The sequence below is a fragment of the Paramacrobiotus metropolitanus genome, unplaced genomic scaffold, assembly GCF_019649055.1.
Source record: "Paramacrobiotus metropolitanus isolate TYO unplaced genomic scaffold, Prichtersi_v1.0 Parri_scaffold0000059, whole genome shotgun sequence".
Taxonomy (NCBI): domain Eukaryota; kingdom Metazoa; phylum Tardigrada; class Eutardigrada; order Parachela; family Macrobiotidae; genus Paramacrobiotus; species Paramacrobiotus metropolitanus.
Genome location: NW_026570279.1, coordinates 767,785 through 788,025, shown reverse-complemented (window position 1 = coordinate 788,025; position 20,241 = coordinate 767,785). Strand labels below are relative to the sequence as shown.

Below are 20,241 nucleotides of genomic sequence, written 5' to 3'. Positions count from 1 at the left end.
CGTGCACAAACGGTTTCCACGCCAGTGTATACGAATCATCTGGCTAAAGAATGGCATAAAACGAAACAAAAATGTATTTTGGAGTGCGCGAAAGTGAGTTTTTCGTGTATGTACACGAATTTGGTAGCATGTACCGGCCCACTTCCCTTAATTTACGTTTAAATTTTCGAAGGTAAAAGGCACACGTTTCAACTTTAAAGTGTGTTCGGTTGTCATTTGCAGATTTTTGCAAAACGTACTGTAAAAAACTACACATAGTTATCTGTAGCTATGTAAGTATCTGACAGCTATTCCCGATTCCCGTTATGAAATTTGAGGGCAAGCACACGCGGAGTGTGCTTGCCCTCAATAGTTTGTGCAGCCCTCAGTTTGTGCAGCTACTGCAATGGTTTCGCAATGTAAATCTGTGGAAATTGCTGCAAGTAAAAACTGAAAAAAAACGGGAAATTGTGTGTTTGTTATGTTCAGTTTTTGTAAGCTTGGAAACTTCTTGCGAGCTATGCCGCCGTTCGGGTTTCAAACCTCATGTTACCCAATCTGATAGTTTCATAGCAGCTGTGACGCCGGGCGACGCGAACCAGCGGATCTCGCGGAACAACATGCGAGACGTTCTGCATAGTGCTTCGTAATTCTGTGGCACAGTAATAACACAATCCCGAACTTACACAAATTAAAAGTGCACAGCAATCTTATGATTGGCGAAAATGGAAAATCAGATTTGCTTTTTGTGTTTTCTGAATTGTCCTTTCAATCCACAAGTAGACGTGGAAAACTGAAAGCTAAAAGTAAGGGCGACCACTCCGTTACAAACTTTTAAAATCTTTTGTTTCAACTACGACCGTTCACGACCGTTCTCACTACGCTCACCCCGTGCGCTACATTGCGTACCATTTACCCGATAAACTACCTTTTCGGTTTTCGCCTTTCACCGTCCGTTATGGTCCGACGTGGGAAAACACTTGGCAGTGTTTCCTGCACAATAATTTTAACATCTTTGAAAAGATGTGCGCGTTATTTTAATACCTAAATTCCAGAAATTATTATTCTTATAAATTCCAACAATAAATTCTTTTGAATTTAATCAGAAATTATTCCGAACTGTATGTAAAGAAATTCATTGCGCGTAAACATAATAATTATTGGTATTTTGTCTGACTGTTTAAAGTAGCAGCATTTACGAAACACATACTATTTTGAAAAACGAAATGAATGTAAAGTACACAAATATTTCGAAAGCAAGCATGTGTAGTGAAAGCAAATGCAAATATCAAGCGAAGGTAATTTTGAATTGGACCGTTGGGCCAGGCAGTAAAAGTAAGTAAGTAATGAACGGAGGGAAAAGTAGTACGAGTACCGACAGTTTAAAAGTTTTTTGTGAACCGAAAATATACGAGTACGATGCGGAAGTGGTGAACCGAGTCGTCAAATTAATCATTTATTTTTAAAAGTTTTAAACGGTGCCACAGCCCAGTGTTTTTGGTTGTTCCGCTGGCTGTTCACATTAACACTGATTGCTGATTTAGTACGTATTTATCACGATGGTGGTAATATTAACGAAAATAAGTACTACTGTACGATTGTAGTATTGTACGAGTAGGTCTCCATAGTTCGTGCAGTTGTCAGCCGCTAATTTCCTCCGCGCAATTTGCGCGGGGTCCACTAGTCTATCTGTATAAAAGAATAAGAAGGTGCACGAAATCTGGTGTGTGTCAGGGTCTAAGTCATAGACACGTTCAACCACATTTGAATGTCTATGTACCGTTCGATAGCCCTGAATGTGTAGATTTGTACAAAGTTATCAGATTTCCGAAAAACTTAAACAGTTTTTAGAGAAAACTCAAAACTTTAAAATGCCCAAGTCAAAAAGTCGTACCGGTTTGGACACTTTTTTAAAGACCTGATTGTCACTTGGAACTTCCAGTTTACACCTCGTGTAGTTACTAAATTGGGAGTGTTTTCCGTACCGTTTCGATCACTTTTTCGGGTGTTCTCAAGAACAAAATGAGGAACAAAACTAGGTATTGTTAGCAACTTTTCCGAACATTTAGGCGGCAGTGCATCGAACGTCCTTAATCAGGAAAGCGTAACAATGGAATTATGGAACCCATGGAAAACAGATTAATGGAACGTAACATCACCAAAATATTAATGAGTAAGAGATCACAACTGCATCCATAATTATACACTAAGGTAGTCAACTGCAACAAAAAAATGCAAAATAACCGCAAAAAGTAATACTTCCACGACCACTCCACGCCGTTCATCCGCACCCTGTATGTGAAGCTTCTCGACCTTCTCCAAGAAGATGCGGTCCGTGTGCTGCGCCTGAGATTCCAGGCCGCCGTTCTTCATCAAAGGGGGCGGGAAGATGGCGCCGGCGGGGTAGGCGTTGAAGGGGGCTCCAGGTTTAGCTCGCAGACCAGCGTGTTCCAGAACTCCAGGCAGATCTTGAAGATCTCTATCTCCTCCACCGGTAAGATGAGCAGCACGTAGCGGCGCAGCGTCTCCAGCAGCTGTGGCCGCAGCTCGGCCGTTTTCTTGATCAGCTGGCCGTGCTCCTTCCTACAGGTGGCCAAAAAGAGCGCCAGGTGCTGGATGAACTTCTACTCGTCGCCCGTGCCTCTGCCGTACGTCGCGCGGATGTCCGTCTCCAGCGGCAGAATCTGAAGCAATAAATCCCACAAAAATTAATCCCACAATTATTTCAACACAAAAACTAAAAATGTCTCAAATGCAAAAAACATTTCACCAGTAAGTACGCATATAAAATTCGTTTACAGGAAGTGAATGCTACCCCAGTTCTTTTCTTTGCACTAGCAAAATAATCAAAGCCGAAGAGATAAATAAAAACAATGCTACCAAAAATGTCGCAAAACAATGTAAAAAATAATTACCACAATTTTATCCATAGCAAAAGGAACAGATTGCGAAATTCGCAAAATTCGCTAGCACAACCACCGAAAACTGATGGAGATTATTGAACAGTATAAATACAAAGGGCTTACCAAAAGTAAGTTTTCCTATTTTTTATCTTCTCCCAGAAACTCTTTCAACTTTTTCCTTCCATATATTTAGTAATACTATTAATCGACTAGTCATTAGAAAATATAAACTAAAACAGTGAAAAATGACGGAATAAGAATAATCATCCAACAAAACACATAAATTATAAAAACGGACGGAAACCATAAACACAAAATAAATCAATTAAATGTTTCAGAAAAGTCAATCAACAAACGTATTTACACAAAAAAAAACGGCCACAAATAAGTAAGCAAATGGAATAAAAAATAAATAAAATAAAAAATCAGAAAAAGCAAACAAAATAGATGAGTTCAACCGTCTAACCTGTTTCAAATGCTTTATTGTCCCGCGGAACTTGTCCTTGAAGGCGGCATCGTACTGCGGAAGCTGGGAGAAGGAGATGCCGGCGATTTCCGTCAACATTTTAACGTGACGTTGCGGAATATGGACATGATGAGAAGCTGCGGATTTCAACCGACTACAAAATTGAGTTTAAATTACTAACGGGAAAAGGGAAGAATTGCGTAAGCACCTTCTGGATGAGAGCGGGCACCAGCTTGGTCTCGAAGACGTGGCCCAACGGGATCCAGCCGAGGAAGAGCAGCATGGTCTGCAATGTGGTTGCCACCAGCGAGGGGTTGGTGCTGTTGTCCAGGACGAAGAGGCACAGTGGGAAGATCTGCTGGAAGTCGTTCCGCACTGAGTCCTCCAGTTGCTTCGTCTAGGCCTACGTCATGCTCGCCATGATGAAGCCGAACTGCCGAAAATCTCGTTATACACCCAAATAAAAACCACACATTAAAAAGCAGTTAAATAATATCATTAAAATAATAATGATATTAAATTTATTTCCTATTTTTACCGATGTTATTTTATTCGTATTTATTGACATTTATTACAGTCACATTATTTTTGAATTTTTAATAATATTTTTTGCACCGTGTGTAGAGAAACGTACCGCAAGAGACGCAGATCTCCATGTTTTTGAGACATAACCACTCGTTGGTCTTGCTGGCGCCGACGATGTCCGCGATGGATGTTGGTCAGTTCTTCGGCCACCCTTTCTTTAGAATCTGTCGGATTTTATCCATTAATTAACAGGAGAAAGTACAAAATTTTTTGCGCATTTAATCGCAGTGAATAACTACAGAAAATGCACGTGAATCTCAAGAACTCGTGCTCACCCTATCCAGTCCGTAAATCAATTTTGTAAAGTACAGTTTGCGCTTCTCGTGCGTCTCGGGATTCAAGGATGCGCGAAGAATCTGGCCAAACGATATACGTTTTCATTGCTGCACAAAACACCACCGTGCTTTCGACATTTTCTTCCGCTGAATGACTTCTGTCAGTTTCCGTCAGTGCTTCCCTTTCAGTTTTTCTACTTTTGCTTTCCCATAAATAATCTGGCACCCGAATCTAATCTTTTCGTTTTTATGTTTCTACTTCTTTATAGAAATTCGAACACATACTTCAAAATTACGTGTAAATAAAAAATTAATCTAATATGCAATTGAAGGTAGCCGCGGAAAAAATTAAATAATTAATGGAACCGAAAATCGCAAAACTCCTACGAATTTGAATTAGTTTAAGACGACATTTGCCTTCCATTTATGCCCTTATGAATTTCTGCGAATTTCGATCATGATGGTAAAAACTAATACTAAACTGAAGATTGCCGTGGAGAAACTGAAGGAGTGAAAAAATAATTCAAATATTCTTAAGTTGGTCTGAAAAATTAAAAAACTTCCATACAAATTCAAGTGGTGAAACGTTAAGAGTTAGCTGGAAAACGAGAAAACCCCTTACCTTCACAAAATACCTCACCATCACACTGTGCCCGGGCCAGCGCCTTCCACCTGGTCTGGATGAGGTTCTCGAGGATCTGCAAGGCAAATTACTTGATCTCGGGGTTCTGCGAGTATTCCAGCATAGCGTGGGCATGCGTCCCCGCTCTGAGATGCTCATTCGGCGACTTTTGCGCCTCTGGCTGCTCATACTTGGCGGTGGCGCCATAAAACATCTTTTCAAGCAGAACGATGTCTAGTCGCTCGGAAAACTAGAGGAGCTTGCTGGCCTCCGAAGGACTCCAGGTTAATGCAGCCAGGCTGGCCGTTGCCCTCCTTGCGCAGGTCGTCAAAATCATGGTTTGAAAATAGCCGTATGCAACACGAAGTCTGCAGTCTCGAACCCAAAATGACGTTTTCTGACAAGTTTACGCTGTTAAGCACTCGTACACTCGTAAATCACGATAAGTATGAGGCGATTAAAGATTTCTAGTTTTATAAGCCATACTGAATAAAATAAAACTCCTAAGGATTATTATTGCACCCAGGAAAGTAAAGAGTTAAGACGTTGTAAAGTCAAAATGCCGTTGGAAACTGGGTGCTATGAAGACACATTTCAACGAAATGCTGCTTTGTGTGCGTTAAGTGCGCAACCACTGCGCATAAGCGGTGTGCTGTGCAGGTTGTCAGGTGGCGCTGCTAACGGTAAGTGCTAATTGTGCGCGATTCTGACCGGCTACCGCAGTATGCAAGTCTTTAAAGACTACCGCAGTATGTAAGATTGTATAATAATTTTTATATAATAACATTAGGTTATGATACGTAGTGTTTTTAGGATAGCTGACTAAATAACGGACAGACAATTATGGTCCAATTTCCTGAAATCCATACAATACCAGAGCTTTTTTATATACAAGTACCCTTCCTTTACTTTAGATGCTATTCTCCAACGGTTAGCTTGATTCCCGTAGTTGCTCCGCGGGGCCGTCGGAGCGCACTGTTCACGGTAAATTTTTCAAAACGCATAAATATTAAAGAATATACTTAAAGCATCCGATATGCAGCGAAGTGTCCCATTTTTCAACACATGCTTCAAGCATTCTTGGCTACACTACAGACTCTGTACTTCAAGCACACTTGACTCGCTAAGTAGTTAACGTCCATTTGAAAAACACAGATCCAGTAGTATTAGCAACTTCCGGTTCGAACTTGGAACTGGTTGAGACCTTTGGGTCTAATCTAGTACGATTATCCTCATTTGGAAATCGTGACACCGCACTCGAACTAGTATGGAGCTTTTCAGTGTACTCAGCAAGTACGAGTACGACCTTTTGACTTGGGATGGAAAGTCTACGGGACGTCAAAAACCAGTTAACGGAGCGCAGCTAAGTAAATATGTAGCTGCCACCTTGCGCAGGTTGTGGGGCTCTACTGATTTTACCGTAACGGCGAAGAAATACTTATTGGTAATTTACGGCTGCAGCTTGCAACGCATTATCCGGTTTTTAGTCGAGTTCGTTTTAATTGCGTTTAAATTGTTGAAGGTAAAAGGCACACGTTTAAACTTTAAAGTTTGTCCTGTTGTGATTTCTACAAATTATTTACAACTTACTGTAAAAAAACTACACATAGTAATCTGACAACTATTCCAGTTATGAAATTTGTGCAGTTGCTGCTGCTGGGCTGCGAAGTTTCGCAATGTACCTAAATCTGTGGAAACTGCTACAAGCAAAAACTGAAAAACAACGGGAAATTTTGTGTTTGTTATGTTCAGTTTTTGTAAACGTGGAAACTTCTTGCGGGCTATGCCGCCGTTCGGGTTTCAAACCTCATGTTACCAAATTTGACAGTTTCACAGGCAGGTGACACCGGCCGACACGACACCAGCGGTTTCCGTGGCACAGTAATAGCGAATTCACACAAACTAACAATACACAGCAATCCCAAAATTGGCGAAAGTCGAAAACTGGATTTGCTTTTAGTGTTTTCGGAATTGCACTTTCAAACCACAAGTAGACGTGAAAAACTGAAAGCCAAAAATTTTGCGACCACTTCGTTAACAAATTTTAAAACCTTTCGGTTGGCCTCACTACGTTCACCCCGTGCGCTACATTGCGTGCTATTTACACGGTAAACTACCTTTTCGGTTTTCGCTTTTCACAGTCCCTCATGGTCCGATGTAGGAAAACACTTTGCAGCGTATTTTCTGCACAATAATTTTGCTATGTTTTAAAGACGTGCGAGTTATTGTAAACATATCTGAATTCCAGAAATTATTATTTTAAACATTATTATTTTTATTGTAAACATATCTGAATTCCAGAAATTATTATTATTTTATTATTATTTTTTTATAAATCCCAGCAATAAATTCCTCTGAATTTCGGAAATTATTCCCAATTCTATGTCCAGAAATTCACGGCGCGACAACATAATGGTATTTGATCCGACTGTTTAAAGTATGTGGCAGCCTCTAAAACGTCCGTCGTAATTTGTCCCATAATGCCTCTACGTAAGGCCTCTACGTAATACCTCTACGTAATACCATAATGCCTCTACGTTATACCGCCACCTGCATCTTCGGGCTCTGTAAAACGTCCGTCGTTATTTGTCCCAGATATGCTGCCCTCTAGGTTTTCTAAAATCTGCGACTGTGACCGGTAGAAATGACCAACAAAAACTTCCCAGACTCCCTATATACAGACTGTACTGCCCCCTCACCTGACCATCGTTGAAGAGGCAACCTTCGGCAAGAACGATGAAATGAGAGTTCTACACCGAAATCGTAATGTTTGATTTCGTTCACATTTAAGCACCTAAATTGCCGCCAGCGTTGACAGTATATCACCAAGACGAAACAGAATATTCATCAAAAATTAATTCTTATAATAGGAAAATTACTTAGAATGAATGAATTAGAATGAGTTCTGCTAAATTAGAAACTCTATTGAAAAGTTGCTATGTGTGTGTTGCTTTAGGGAACTTAATAAATTTTTGAGATTCGAAATGTGATTTTTGCATGAAAAACTTTACTTGTACAGCTAAAGAAACAATTTAAGCAGTTGTAGGAGCAACGAAATATTCGTATTTGTCTGGGAGGTTTAACCGGTTATGGATTTTTGCTGTACTTTTTTGTTGCACCAGTTGTAGATTTTTGCTGTAACATCCATTTTACTAATTTTCGGCAGCTCTGCAGAAGACAGATTATGTACATGAGTTTTAAATATGATAATAACTGTAAACATCGTATAATGCAATGGCATCAGAAACGACCTAAATATAAATTTATCTTATATTCCTTATGTTTATCTTGTATTCTTGCTACGCTTCAGTCATGCAGTGCCCGCCCAAAGCGATTGCACTTTCCAAGAAAGGGGATAAAGTAAGTGCGGTTCAGTTCGGTTCCGACCAATCAGAGAAAAGGGCGTCTCTGACCAATCAGATAAGGGGGCGTGTCTGACTAATCACAATAGTTAAATGCTATTCTAGCATACAATGCGAGCAAGAAAGGAAGTTTAATACGGGTTTAGGGTATGCGTTGTAGCGAAGACAGCGAAAACCGGTTTGTACAGCTAGTACGCGCACAGACAGCCACACTCATACGTGTGTAAGTGAATGCGAGCGGATTTACCCACTCACACACACATGTGCGCGATCGATCGATACAGCAAGGCAGCACTCCGCTTGCGCTTTTTGGCAGCACCGGAATGCGCTGTCTTCAGTCTATTTATAGTCACAACAGAGAGGCTGCATTGATCAACCAGCCTCAGCGGGCAAAAAAGGCTGTTCGCTGGCTTTTTAACATAGACCGTAGCCTCCTCATTTAGTCAGATTGTACATACGATGGACTTCAAAATTTTGTTACACTCACAAAACGCGCGCAACGCGCTTGCAGCTTGCGCATTTCTCAACCAAAACCATCAACCAATATTTCAAACAAAAGAGAAAAAAATACAAGAATTTTGATACCAAGCAGGTTGTTCTTTATGAGTTCTAAGAGAAAATCGAGGCATCTGAAGTTTCTCGTAGACATAGCATAGGATTTTTCATCCACGGTTTGGTTCCAGTTTTCAAGCAGCACGTCTGCTTGAAAAATGTATCAAAAACGCATTCCGGTTGTTGTGATTAGCGTTTATTCGCGCAACTGGTTTCATCTCAGCTTTCATTGCTGCTAAGTTATAATCGTTTTTGTTTTCACTTTCTTTTTCTCAACTTGAGAAAACACGCACAGAGTTCCACGATTACACTGTGCAGTCTGTGCTTTTAAAAACGCCCGGGGCTGCAGAGCGTTCACCTGTATGCCTGTATGTAACAGTTGAAGACGTGACGAAATAAGCCAGCTCAGATCCCGCTGCTGTATTCGAAGTTCCTTCTGCGCTGCCTTTATTGATTTGTTGATTTGTTCTCATTATTCATTATTTAACAGCCATGTCTAACGGAATTCACCGAGGCAACAGTGTCGACGTCGTGGTGACAGATGGCGTCGTTCGCTATGGACGAGTGGTGGATACAGCTGACAACGGGTTCTTCGTTGATTTATTCTGTCCTACCGGACGACGCCGTTTCTTCCCTTTCGGCAGCAGCGTCTTTCTTTCTGACTTTCGACGTGCCTTATCCAGTGATATTGTGGCTGATGCGTGGGCCGCATCGCAGCTGCCCTGCCCCATTGTGGAAGTGTTGATGCGCGAGAGTCTCTCCGGTCCTTGGACATGGTTTCCTGCCGAGATGGTCATGCCGCCTCGTAGTGCTGCTACTAAACGGTACACAGAGTTTCATGTCGCCGTTGTCCGTTGGGGCAACAATGCGACTCGTTTGGATATCGTTCCGGTTGAGCGCATTCGCTTACCCATCCCGAAGGCGCGTTGGGCAGCAACACGTTCGAACATTATGCCGGAAGATCTACGTTTCGCCGCCCGGCGCGTTGGGAAGTGGACGTTTGTTAAGCGCAGCGTCAAGTTACCCGATGAATTTGCCTCGATGCCTGTCGACGAGTTACGCACAGTGCTGCATTCTAACTGCGCCGTGAATTATGTTACGTTTGTGGAGTTCAGAAACGAGTGTTTGTATTTTCTGAAGCGAGTTGGGGGACCGCCCACGGATGGAGACCATGATCCCGATTTTCCGGTAATACTTTGATAATCTTCGTCGGCTTCGCCTCGATGCTCTCGTGGTTTACAGTCGATTCCCTGGATAGCAACTTTTGTTAATTTATTTTTATTTTTTAAAGTTTGGTTTTTGTGTGTGTTTAAAGTCACGCTCTACGTAGGCACTTAGCTGCGATTAGCTGCTCTTATCAGGAAACTTTTATAATACCGGTTTCACTTTTTGTGAGACAAAATAAGTGAGCTCTCGCGGTCACTCTACTTAAAACGATGCGAATTTGGTTGAAACTGACTGCACCAGTATTTTTTATTTTTCAGTTTTCATTGGTATTTTGCGATTTTTGAAAGCAGTCCAGGAAATCTTTCTTTTTTTGCCTTTTATTTACAGCGGTGCGTCTGCTAAAATGTGGTAGCTGACTTTTGTTGGTGTTTGTCAAATCAAATTAAGTTCAGTTGGTTTTTACCACAGTGTTTGAGTAGTTTAGGCGCGATTCAAGTATTACGTAACGCGATTTTTCGTGATTTTGTACCACCCCCCACCCCTTGTAACACCGCATAACAAAATTTTCGACCCCCTAACTGCATACGTAACAGAGAGCCCGACCACCCCCCTATTAAATTTCAATTAAAATATATTAATTTTTTTCGTTTTTTTATGGGGTGTCGGCCCGCACGTAACAAAAAGTTTTGGACCCCCTACCCCATGTAACAGGGCGTAACAAAAACCCATGACCACCCCCCACCCCTTAGCGTTACGTAATACTTGAATCGCGCCTTAGAGCATTGATACGCAAAGCATTGTTTTAACTGGTCACTCAAAGTTAGTTTATACACATGTCCAGTACCGGAATCTGTGCAATGGTCTAACGACAGGTATTTTGAAATTAAAATGGGTTCAGTATGCGACTCTTTTGGAACACGCGCCACGCGGAACCCTATTAGCAGTAAATTTAGGTGCACTGTGAATCTGGCATTAGTTAGGCAAAGTTAGTGCGGTTTACATTGGACACTACTGCCGTACTTCAGCTTTCGGTCAGGAGAGCCAAATGTATGAAGAATCTGTAAATCCCATCGATTTAGCACTTTCCCATCAGTGTATTAATAATTAACTGAGGGTGATAAATTGTTGATCTTTGACAATGGCGATTTGTTAACAATTTGTGGAGCTGATCCAGTAAATTTTTTATTTTAGAGCATTTGTAGAAAATGACACATTGAAACTTTTTTTATTTTATTTGAAATAATTTGCTTTTTTGTTACGCTGATCTGTGTTTGAATTACTGTAACTGCTCCACGCATCATTTTTGAAAGGGTCTTTCAAGGTCACCTTGAACTCATGCCTGTACCGGTACCGCCATCCGAGGGATGGTCTCAGGGCAGATATTTTATATTAATTATTACAAAATGCATGTGGGACCCTTTGGAGCATGCTGAGTTAGAGGGTGAAATTTGTTTTTTCAGTTTGCTCTGCGGTTTTATCTACCCACGCACCACTTGGCGATTCGGCCATAATATACAGTAAAACCTCTCTATAAGATACAGGCACGGTTCCATCAGTTTCGTATGTTATACCGGGATGGTTGGACTTTTTGTAACTTTTTTGTTACAAGGGATGGGGTCGGAAGGATTTTAATCCGCTGCGGGCCCACACCCTAGGGTAGAAAACAATCAGAGCTCTAAAGTGTTAGCGGTGGAAAAGTATTTGACTCTATGTATCATGTTTTCCTGCTTTTCCGAAAGCCGTGTTATTATGTGGCGAAGTTCTAGTGTAGAGCGTACATTCTTATTTAACACTGGGAAGGTCAATTGCTCTGTGGGCAGTCGTTTAAACAGGCAAATGGTTGATTGGTTAACTGCCCATAGTAGCGGGGCTACTTCATGGGTGGATTAATTCCTTTTTTTTGGTTTAACGCATAAGTTAACGCAACGAAGCGCTGTATCACAGACCAGTGGTTGAGCGCTTCTTTAAGTCCCTTACCGATTTTTTTTATTGTAGAGCGACTGGCGATTTCCATTCTTTTGTTTTTCATTTTAATTTGCAGGAAGCAAATTGGCAGTTCCGTCAACAGTTGATGGAATGCTTTTCTCGTCTGATCGGCCTCTCCAAGCTGTTATGCGGAATTGCCGAAGAGACAGATGCATTCCGTGTGCTGCCGCCCGAGTTATGGCTTGACGTGTTCTCCCAACTGGACACGATGACGCAGACCACGCTGCGCGCTGTCTGTTCAACGTGGAATCAGATTCTGGGTTGTCCTCTGCTAACGACGACGATTGTCATCGCAGGTGTTAAAAACATCAGAAATGCTGCACGACGAGAATATCGGCTGACGGCGCCCCTCTTTAAATATCTGCGGTCAACAACACAGCGTCTCATTGTGGTGGATTGGTGGAACGAAATTGATTACGAAATGCTGCACAGTATAGTGAACATGATGCGCTATGTTGCGGAGAATAACCCAGGGATCCGGTTAAAAGAGGTTTCGCTGGTGGGTTTCCACTGGATTCTTCCTATTAACATCCTTCTTGCGCTGCATGAAGAGGATGACTGTGGGCTACATCTCAGTAATGGCTATATTGTGAGCAATTCGGTATCCTACAATATTTATGATGTTAATATCCGGGGTTTCGTTGCTATCTTTCGGGGATTGATGTGCGATTCCATAAGGCTGATCGGTGGCACAGTGAGCCCGTTCGTCGACGCACCTCCATACAGATTTTATTGTGCATTTCCTTGCCGGATTCGAGCTGCTCGACTGATGGTGGATGATGATTTGGAGCGCTCAATCTGGGATGTTTTGGAACTGGCTTTACCCATTGTTAGCGACGCGCAACGGGAAACTGTGTCTGAAGTCTTGGCGTGGGTGGCCGCTCAGAAGAATGCATCTCCACGAGTAGGATGGGCCTGGAATGATGCAGTGTGCAAAGTAAGACGGTGTTCATTCAAATCGCGTTCTTCTTTGGAGTTTGGACATCCTCAGCAGGCAAATTTCAACATCCGTTTTTCTGGCAAATGTACCGAACTGTTCGTTGGTATACCGGAGCGCAGCTTTTAATACTTCGCTTTGCCCATTATTTTAATCAGTACCGCTTTAGGGATCAATTTATTAATCACTTTTACTGCATAGATGCAGTGCTGGTCTTAACTCCTTAGATTGCACACTGATAAGCTGCGTAGGCTGCATAGACTGAATGGAAATGCATAGACTGCATTTCAGTCAGCCGTGGTTGTTCATGTAGCCGCCCGCCACAGAGGCTCTCAATTTGATAAAGTGATTAATATATTGATCCCTAAAGCGGTACTGATTGAAATAATGGGCAAGGCGAAGTATAGTTGGAAATGGATGGTAGTCGTTATGGTTGCAAAAATTAATGAAAGTTCATGTTCAACGGGCAGAACAAAAACGAAATTCAGACTTCAGTGGGCCTGGGTAACCGACCGAAACGTTAGGGGGGGGGGAGGGGTTGGCTAAAGAACGTTAGTCGTATATTCTACCCGCGGTCGCCATATGCGCATGTTTGACAAATGACTGCGTCATGATTAAAGCAGATCAAGGCTCCATAGACTGCTATGGCACACTGATTTTGATTTATCTTTCTGCAGAATCCACACAACAAACTCTAAAGAAAGAGCAAAAAAATTTTGAGTTTTTTAGTGTAAACGCTGTTATTAACAACTGCAAAGAAGGTCTTCAGCACGTTTCCAATAAATATCGAGTCCGCACACAAAGTCAACGAAACGGTGGGTCTAGATCGCGCGACCTTTGTGTATGAATTTAGCCTAACTGGGGGCCAATTCATAAACTTCGCGACCATTTTAAAACATCTCTCTGTAGTACATCATACATTAAAAATCTTAGAATTTTTTTCCATTTCTGGCCCACCGCCAGTTTGCTGAACGCTACCCTACTAACTAACAACTTTCTGACCTATTGCTGACCGACAACATGCTTACCCAACAAATCGTTGAAACGACAACTCGTTGGTCGACTGATTGTTCAACGACTTCTTGCTTACCACATTCCGATGACCAAGAAAAACTTCCTGAAACACACTAAAAAAACCTCAAAATATCCTAAGCAAACCTAAAGAAATCTAAGCTAATAAACGGTAGAAACATAAAAAATCTAACGTAGCAACCTGGAATTTAGGAGCCATAAAGCATTGTGCCGATGCGTCGATGGCTTGCCTTGTCGTGACGTAGCCCCGGAAGTAGGCGTGTTGCGCTTATGCCTTTTACGTACATAGTACTGCCGTGGTAGCTGTCATAACTACCTGGAATAACGCCGTGCGGCCGTGGTGGCGGTCGCGGTAGTAGGAAAATGCGCTCACAGCGTAGTGTAAAAAATATTTTCAACTTGAGTTGACGATACAGTGCTATGGGTTACCGTATGGCATTTTGATTTTCCGGAACGCTGCAAATGGTTACGCTGCAAACGGTTAAAATTTCGAAACAGAACTTTTTTTACAGTGAGCCGTAACCGTTTAGCATACAACTCACTGTACGGGAGGGTGCTGTTTCGACGTGGCACCACAGGCCGATTTGGGTTCGAAAAAAAAGTCGGAGATTTAAAAATCGGACGACATTTGTCCTTAACTTTTTTGCAGCAGTTTGATTTGCAAGCTGTAATACAATTGATACGAGTACAACAGGAATCGTGGAGCGCGGTAACAGAAAGAGCCGTTTCTTTGGCAGGTATTATGTGCAGCGCAGGCACAGGATCCGCGCCCGCAGTCACACTTCCGTGGGAAAAAGTGGTGTTTGGACGGATTGCATAATTTGCCTTTGGACAAGTTGTCAAGGATTACGCTGCATTTTCTAATGCACCTGGCAAGCTCCATTACCGAGTAAAGACAATGAAATTACCCCATGGCCATCGCGATTTCAGTGCACGGCTTGAGCTATATTTTGCAATTTGTGAGTAGAAATTTGATTTGAGCTTCTGTTATCCCTATACCTGTATTTACTGCAAGCTTTAAATGCTTCGTCGCGACCAACTGATTTTCCACTTAGTTGCTGCTCCTTCATATGCAGTTCTCCAGCTACGATCACAACATAATGTTTCTTAACTTGATCGGATAACTTTGGCACAGTTTTCCTCTGATTTTATTTTGCTTTTGTTGGACGAGCTATGGAAGCAAATCAAATGAAAAAAATGGTGAAGATTGGCTCGTCAGGCTTCCGAAGTGGCTCAGTTACCTCAATATGTACCAAACCTTGATGCGCCGGCTCGCGCTGAGTCTGACCTCTAATAGGCTAAGTCTGACCAGGGATGTCGGAATGGCACCTGTGACCTGCGTGACTTACAGCCAGTACAGGTACACCAAAAATATTGGCAGAATCTGATCATTATCGCACAGCGTCATCCATTCAGCACTCTAATCATGCACCATACGAGGATTAGTTTTAACAATGAAACCGTTCGCAGCAACCAGGTTTTACAGGCCAAACGTACATTGTGATTCTGAAGAAATTATTGGAAAGCAAAAGTAGTGCGCACAATGGCAAAGTTGATGGCTTTATTACTCCTTTTATACTCCAAAGGAGAAAATACGTTATATATTTTTGTGAAAGAAATGGCTATTCTCACCACCCTGGCACCTCGTTTGGCTGTTCTCACCACCTTTCCAGAGATATTTTTACACCACCTTTTGACTATTCCCACCACCTTTTGACACCTGCTATTCCCACCTCCTTAAACAATTTTCTTATTAGCGGGTGGCCGAACAAAACGGCAGTCTCGGTTCTTGGTCTGTCTCTCGCTAACCACTGTCGTACCGCAAAGTTTTGCGAAAAATTCCGTTTTCTTATCAAGTAGTTTTTCTGTTGCAGTTTTCTTCTGCCTGACAGGAAACAACAGCAGATATCGGTTTAATAATTATACCAAACTTTTCACCAACACAAAAACTCAGTAAGTGTAATTGGATGTTCAGAGACAATCACTTACATCACCATACTGGTAGTCCGTTTTATTACACTTTTTCATTTTTTCGCTAATACATTTCTCTAATTTTCAACTGGATGTAGTTTTCTTAATTTAGCCTGAAATAAATACATATAATAGATTGCTCGAAAATTAAAATGCACCTTTCTTAGGAAGCATTCAACTGATTCATAAACCCGTCAAATAATGTTTTTGTTGGCTGCGAGTACAAAATATCAAAAGTTAGCACTGAGTCCCAACCGGTCTAGGAAAGTTAGTAAATCACTTCGCGCGAAGCGCGAAGGTGACGGTGGTTTAAGACCGTTTTCAGGTCGGTCAGTGTATTTTGTACTAGAAACTTCTCCAGTTCGCACAACGTCAGCCTGTAGGCTCGCGATCGCTCGCACCCGACCATCCCGCTCGCTCGGCTCGCTCGCATTTTTTTTCTACTGCTCAGCTCGTTCGCAAATTCGCAAAACGACGCCTGCTCGCTCGAAGTGCTCGTGAGCCAAGCCGAGCGGCCCGGCTCGTGCAGGGCTCTAATCTGTGGACAAGTCTTTTAGATGTGAACAACTCATCGTGAAAAAAAGTGCAATAACGAGGTGAGAATAGCCAAAAGAGGTGTGCACAGGGGGTGAGAATAGCCAAAAGGTGGTGTGAGGTAATAGCCACACCCTATTTTGAAATACACGATGCAGCCACACTGGACGAATAGAACGGCGGAAGCTAATATTTCTTCACCTTTTGCTTGAAAGACTCGACAACACAGGTAAATTTTGCTAATCGACCGAAGCGTAGCGAAGGTCCTTTATGTTCAGCGCCGATATCTATGCTACCGATACGATACACGTTCTTTGTGGATTCAGGTGCTTAGCGCGACGTTCCCAGTGGAAATTCATTTTGGGGTTTATAGCTCATTGTAAAGAATAAAGTCTCCTCTATCAGAATATGGCGCTATCATGTATGAAAAAAAATTTTTTAGGTTAAAAAACGATTTTCTGTTATGAGTGCCGAAGGGGGAAGCGCTGCTCAACAGAGAAAAAGCGGCTAGCGCTGCTTTTAGACTATCCGGGTTATGAATCCGGTCTTTTATGGTCAAGAGCGATGGATGGGATTCTGACGAAAAGCTATTGTTAGCGCAGGTGAAGTATTCAGCCGTTTCAAAGGAATGCTGAGCCGAAGCAGTTAGTGACAGGATGGTGTGACAACTCAGTTGACCGACGGCTATTGTCTTTGCATGCCGGGCGTGCGCGTCTGTAGTCTCTAGCCCTTCTGTCCTTTCGTTTGCTTCGCTCAGCGTTCCAGCTGTAGATTTTCTGTACAGAACATAGCGCAACAAAACAAGGTAGACTTTAAACGCGTGTCGTGAGAAATCAAACTTAATTTCACAACAAATTAAAGCGTTATCAAAAAATTGCTCAAAAAGTGTCATTAAATCGAACACTACCTGCTGAGCTTGTTACACATACCGTTTTTTGGTATCGTGTAAGCTTTGAGAGTTATAGCAGAAAATGTTCAGGGGCGGCACCGCCCCACCACCCCTGGATCGGTTTTTTGCACTTTAGATTTTTAATTGCAATGATATTGAAATTTCCAGTGTGTGATAAGCTTTCACACTGTGTCCGCACGGAATAGCGTTTCCAAAACTTTTTTTGGATGAACAGTACTGTACTGACACCCTGCACTTGGAGAAATTTTGTACAGTATGAGCAGCACGGTACTGTCGACAGGTGGATTTAAAGCCGATTGCGTTCAGCCAATAGCCAGCAGTCTGCATGCAGTTGCAAGCCGTGTATGTGAGCAGTGAACGCAGTCGTACAACGTACGCGTGGCTGCACAGCTAAAACTTTCTCCGAGTGCAGGGTGTCAGTACAGTACTCAGTAAATTTCACCCTGAAATTTTTGACTTTAAAACTTCATAATTAGTTTACTGTAAGCAAAATAAACTTTTTGCTAACGCTATAATGTAGAAAAATCATTTTGATATATCGTCAAGTGCGTTTGATGTAAAGTCGTGCTATGACCGTGTTATATGAGTTACCGCAAAGGAACCAAACCACTGAGAACCTCGCGTTAGGTCTAAGGTATTTGACTACTGTAGAACAGCAGGAAATACGCGGCAAATGTAGGCAGAATACGTAGGAATGCGCTAAGTTGCTCCAGAAAGCAGTAACATAAAAACGAAATAATTAAGTCTGGGGAATATATTTTGGGAATACAGGTAGAATACAAGTAAATGAATCAATACACGTTAAAAAACGTGCACAGCCCACAAGGCTGCATCAATCTTGCCTGTATTCCATGCTCCTACGTATTTTGTCTGTACCGCAAACAGACCAGCAAAAGATAAACGCCCTGAATCTGATAATATTTTTCGAGTGGAAGATGTCATTCTCATCCTATATACGGTTTTCGATAAATAAGTTTTGAAAAAAAACATCCTATCTGTGTGAACTGCGTATTCTTCATACAAGCAGCGCCACCTCGTATATATGTATTCCTACAAATACTTGAGACATACCATTGGATGGAGAAGAATCAGCTCTGTGTAGTACTAGTGATATTTTTTTCAATTGGGCAAGTATTTTTATTCTTTTTTATTACACTAAAGTAATAGTAGTGACAGTTCGATAACTCTTTGATCCGAACCCCTGTGATCGTGCCCCCGTGACCGTTGTCTCCAAATCAATACCCGTTTTTTTTAGGACCGAGAGTTGTTTATGAACCAGTTTTTATTTTTCTAAACTGTTCTTTGAGTCGCTGTCCGTGCCAGCGATAATACTTTATAATTTGTGTAACTAATAATTTTTTTGTGTATTGTGTGTAGTGTTGTTTGTAATGTTTCCAATGTGAGCAGCCCTTTCAGCATTGATTGTGATCATTAATATTACGAAGTTATGCCTTATAATTCACTGCCGATGAGGATGCCGTTTTCTGGTGTTGTTTATAAGGAATATGAATTTTGCGATTTAAGCAGTTCAATCGGTTTGGCATTTCCTGATCTTAAAAAACTAATTAATTCTTCCGTATATGCTGATTAATGACTGTTCGTAGTAATCACTATCCTAATCTGCTAATTAATCACTGTCCTCGGACTGTAATAAAAGTTCAGCCCGTTTGAAGGATTACTATGGTCAGTTTCTTTTTACAGCTGTCTTCAAAATGCTTTTAGCGAGCGTCATTATTCCTAAGTCATGTTTTTGATCGCTTTAAACTGTTAAAGATTTACTGAAATTAAGCTATCCACTAGCAGCATCGTTTGTGTTACTGCTAAATGGCATTTTTAGCTCTGTAGGAGTGAAAATTTTAATAACCTTTGAATTTGCTGATCTAAAAAGGTAGCAGTTTAAATTTACTGACTTTTGTTCCATTCAACCGGACTCTGGAAATGTTTTCCAGGTCACCTAGAGCTTTCAGTTCTACCGGCACTCTACTGACGCTTCAGAGATGTATTTCTTGGTAATTCAAGGTTAGAATTTTGTGTTCGTATTTTTACACCATAAATGTGTAGCTGGCAAGAATGCTGACATCTTCACGGTTCACGGTGTGAGCATATTTGCCGGGCGAAAATGCTTGCGAGCATTTTTGACGGGCAAAAATGCTCACGAATAAGATCATGCTTGTCATATGCAGATTTTTCCAGCAAAATGGCACCAAAACTTAGAGCTGTTCATAATACCATAACTCAGAAATACCATAACCCAGAAACCACCATAACTCAGAAATGTTTATAAATAAGAGTTCTTTCGCTAAAAGTACACTTTTGCTGAAAAGATAATTAAGGTAAATGTCCCAGCATTAGTACTTAGTGCGCCTACTCTTTATATCCACTGACATCTGATTTGTTTTACTCGTGGTGAAACAGTTTTGAATAGTCAGGCTGTACCAAATTGTTTTGCTTGCGTATATATACATTGGCGCTATAACCATTTATGCGCGCAGAATCTGGTTCGAGATATGGCAAAACATAACTTTTAAAATTATCAATAACAGTTTTAGGAAAGTACGAGGAAACAGCTTTTCATTCAGAATCATCTCTTCAGTCTGTAAGTATTTGTTTTTCTTCAGAATCATCCCTCTAGTCTTTATGTGCTTATCGGTGACATTAAAATCACAAAAACTATCGGAAATTATCACAAAAACAAAACTTAAAATTATCGGCAAATGGCTAATGTTGGGCCAGTCGCTATGGCAGCCTACGAGTAGGCAGCCAGCGACAGTCCCGCTTCCGGTGTGCTGACTCACACCGAGTCGCACTCGCTGTCGAGCGCTAGATCGGCCTCGACTCAGGCAGCTATCCGCCCAGCCTTACGTCTCGGCCAATCATCGGCCTCGAAGTAGGCGGAGCCACGCCCCAGCTTTACATCTCGGCCAATCAGCGTTCGTTCGCTCGTGTTGGATCTGCCCAGT

The 20,241-nt window shown here is 41.8% G+C and overlaps 1 protein-coding gene and 1 pseudogene across 1 annotated transcript; one reads left to right on the top strand and one right to left on the bottom strand.

The window, feature by feature from the left end:
- Positions 1-2,020: 2,020 nt before the first annotated feature.
- Positions 2,021-5,044, bottom strand: LOC129593108 (exportin-1-like; annotated as a pseudogene).
- Positions 5,045-8,836: 3,792 nt separating this feature from the next.
- Positions 8,837-15,005, top strand: LOC129593085 (uncharacterized). Its single transcript, XM_055489275.1, has 3 exons — positions 8,837-9,932; positions 11,953-12,834; positions 14,604-15,005. Exons 1-3 carry the CDS (start codon positions 9,237-9,239, stop codon positions 14,757-14,759), a joined length of 1,734 nt encoding a protein of 577 aa, XP_055345250.1. The 5' UTR covers positions 8,837-9,236; the 3' UTR covers positions 14,760-15,005.
- The last annotated feature ends 5,236 nt before the right edge of the window (positions 15,006-20,241 follow it).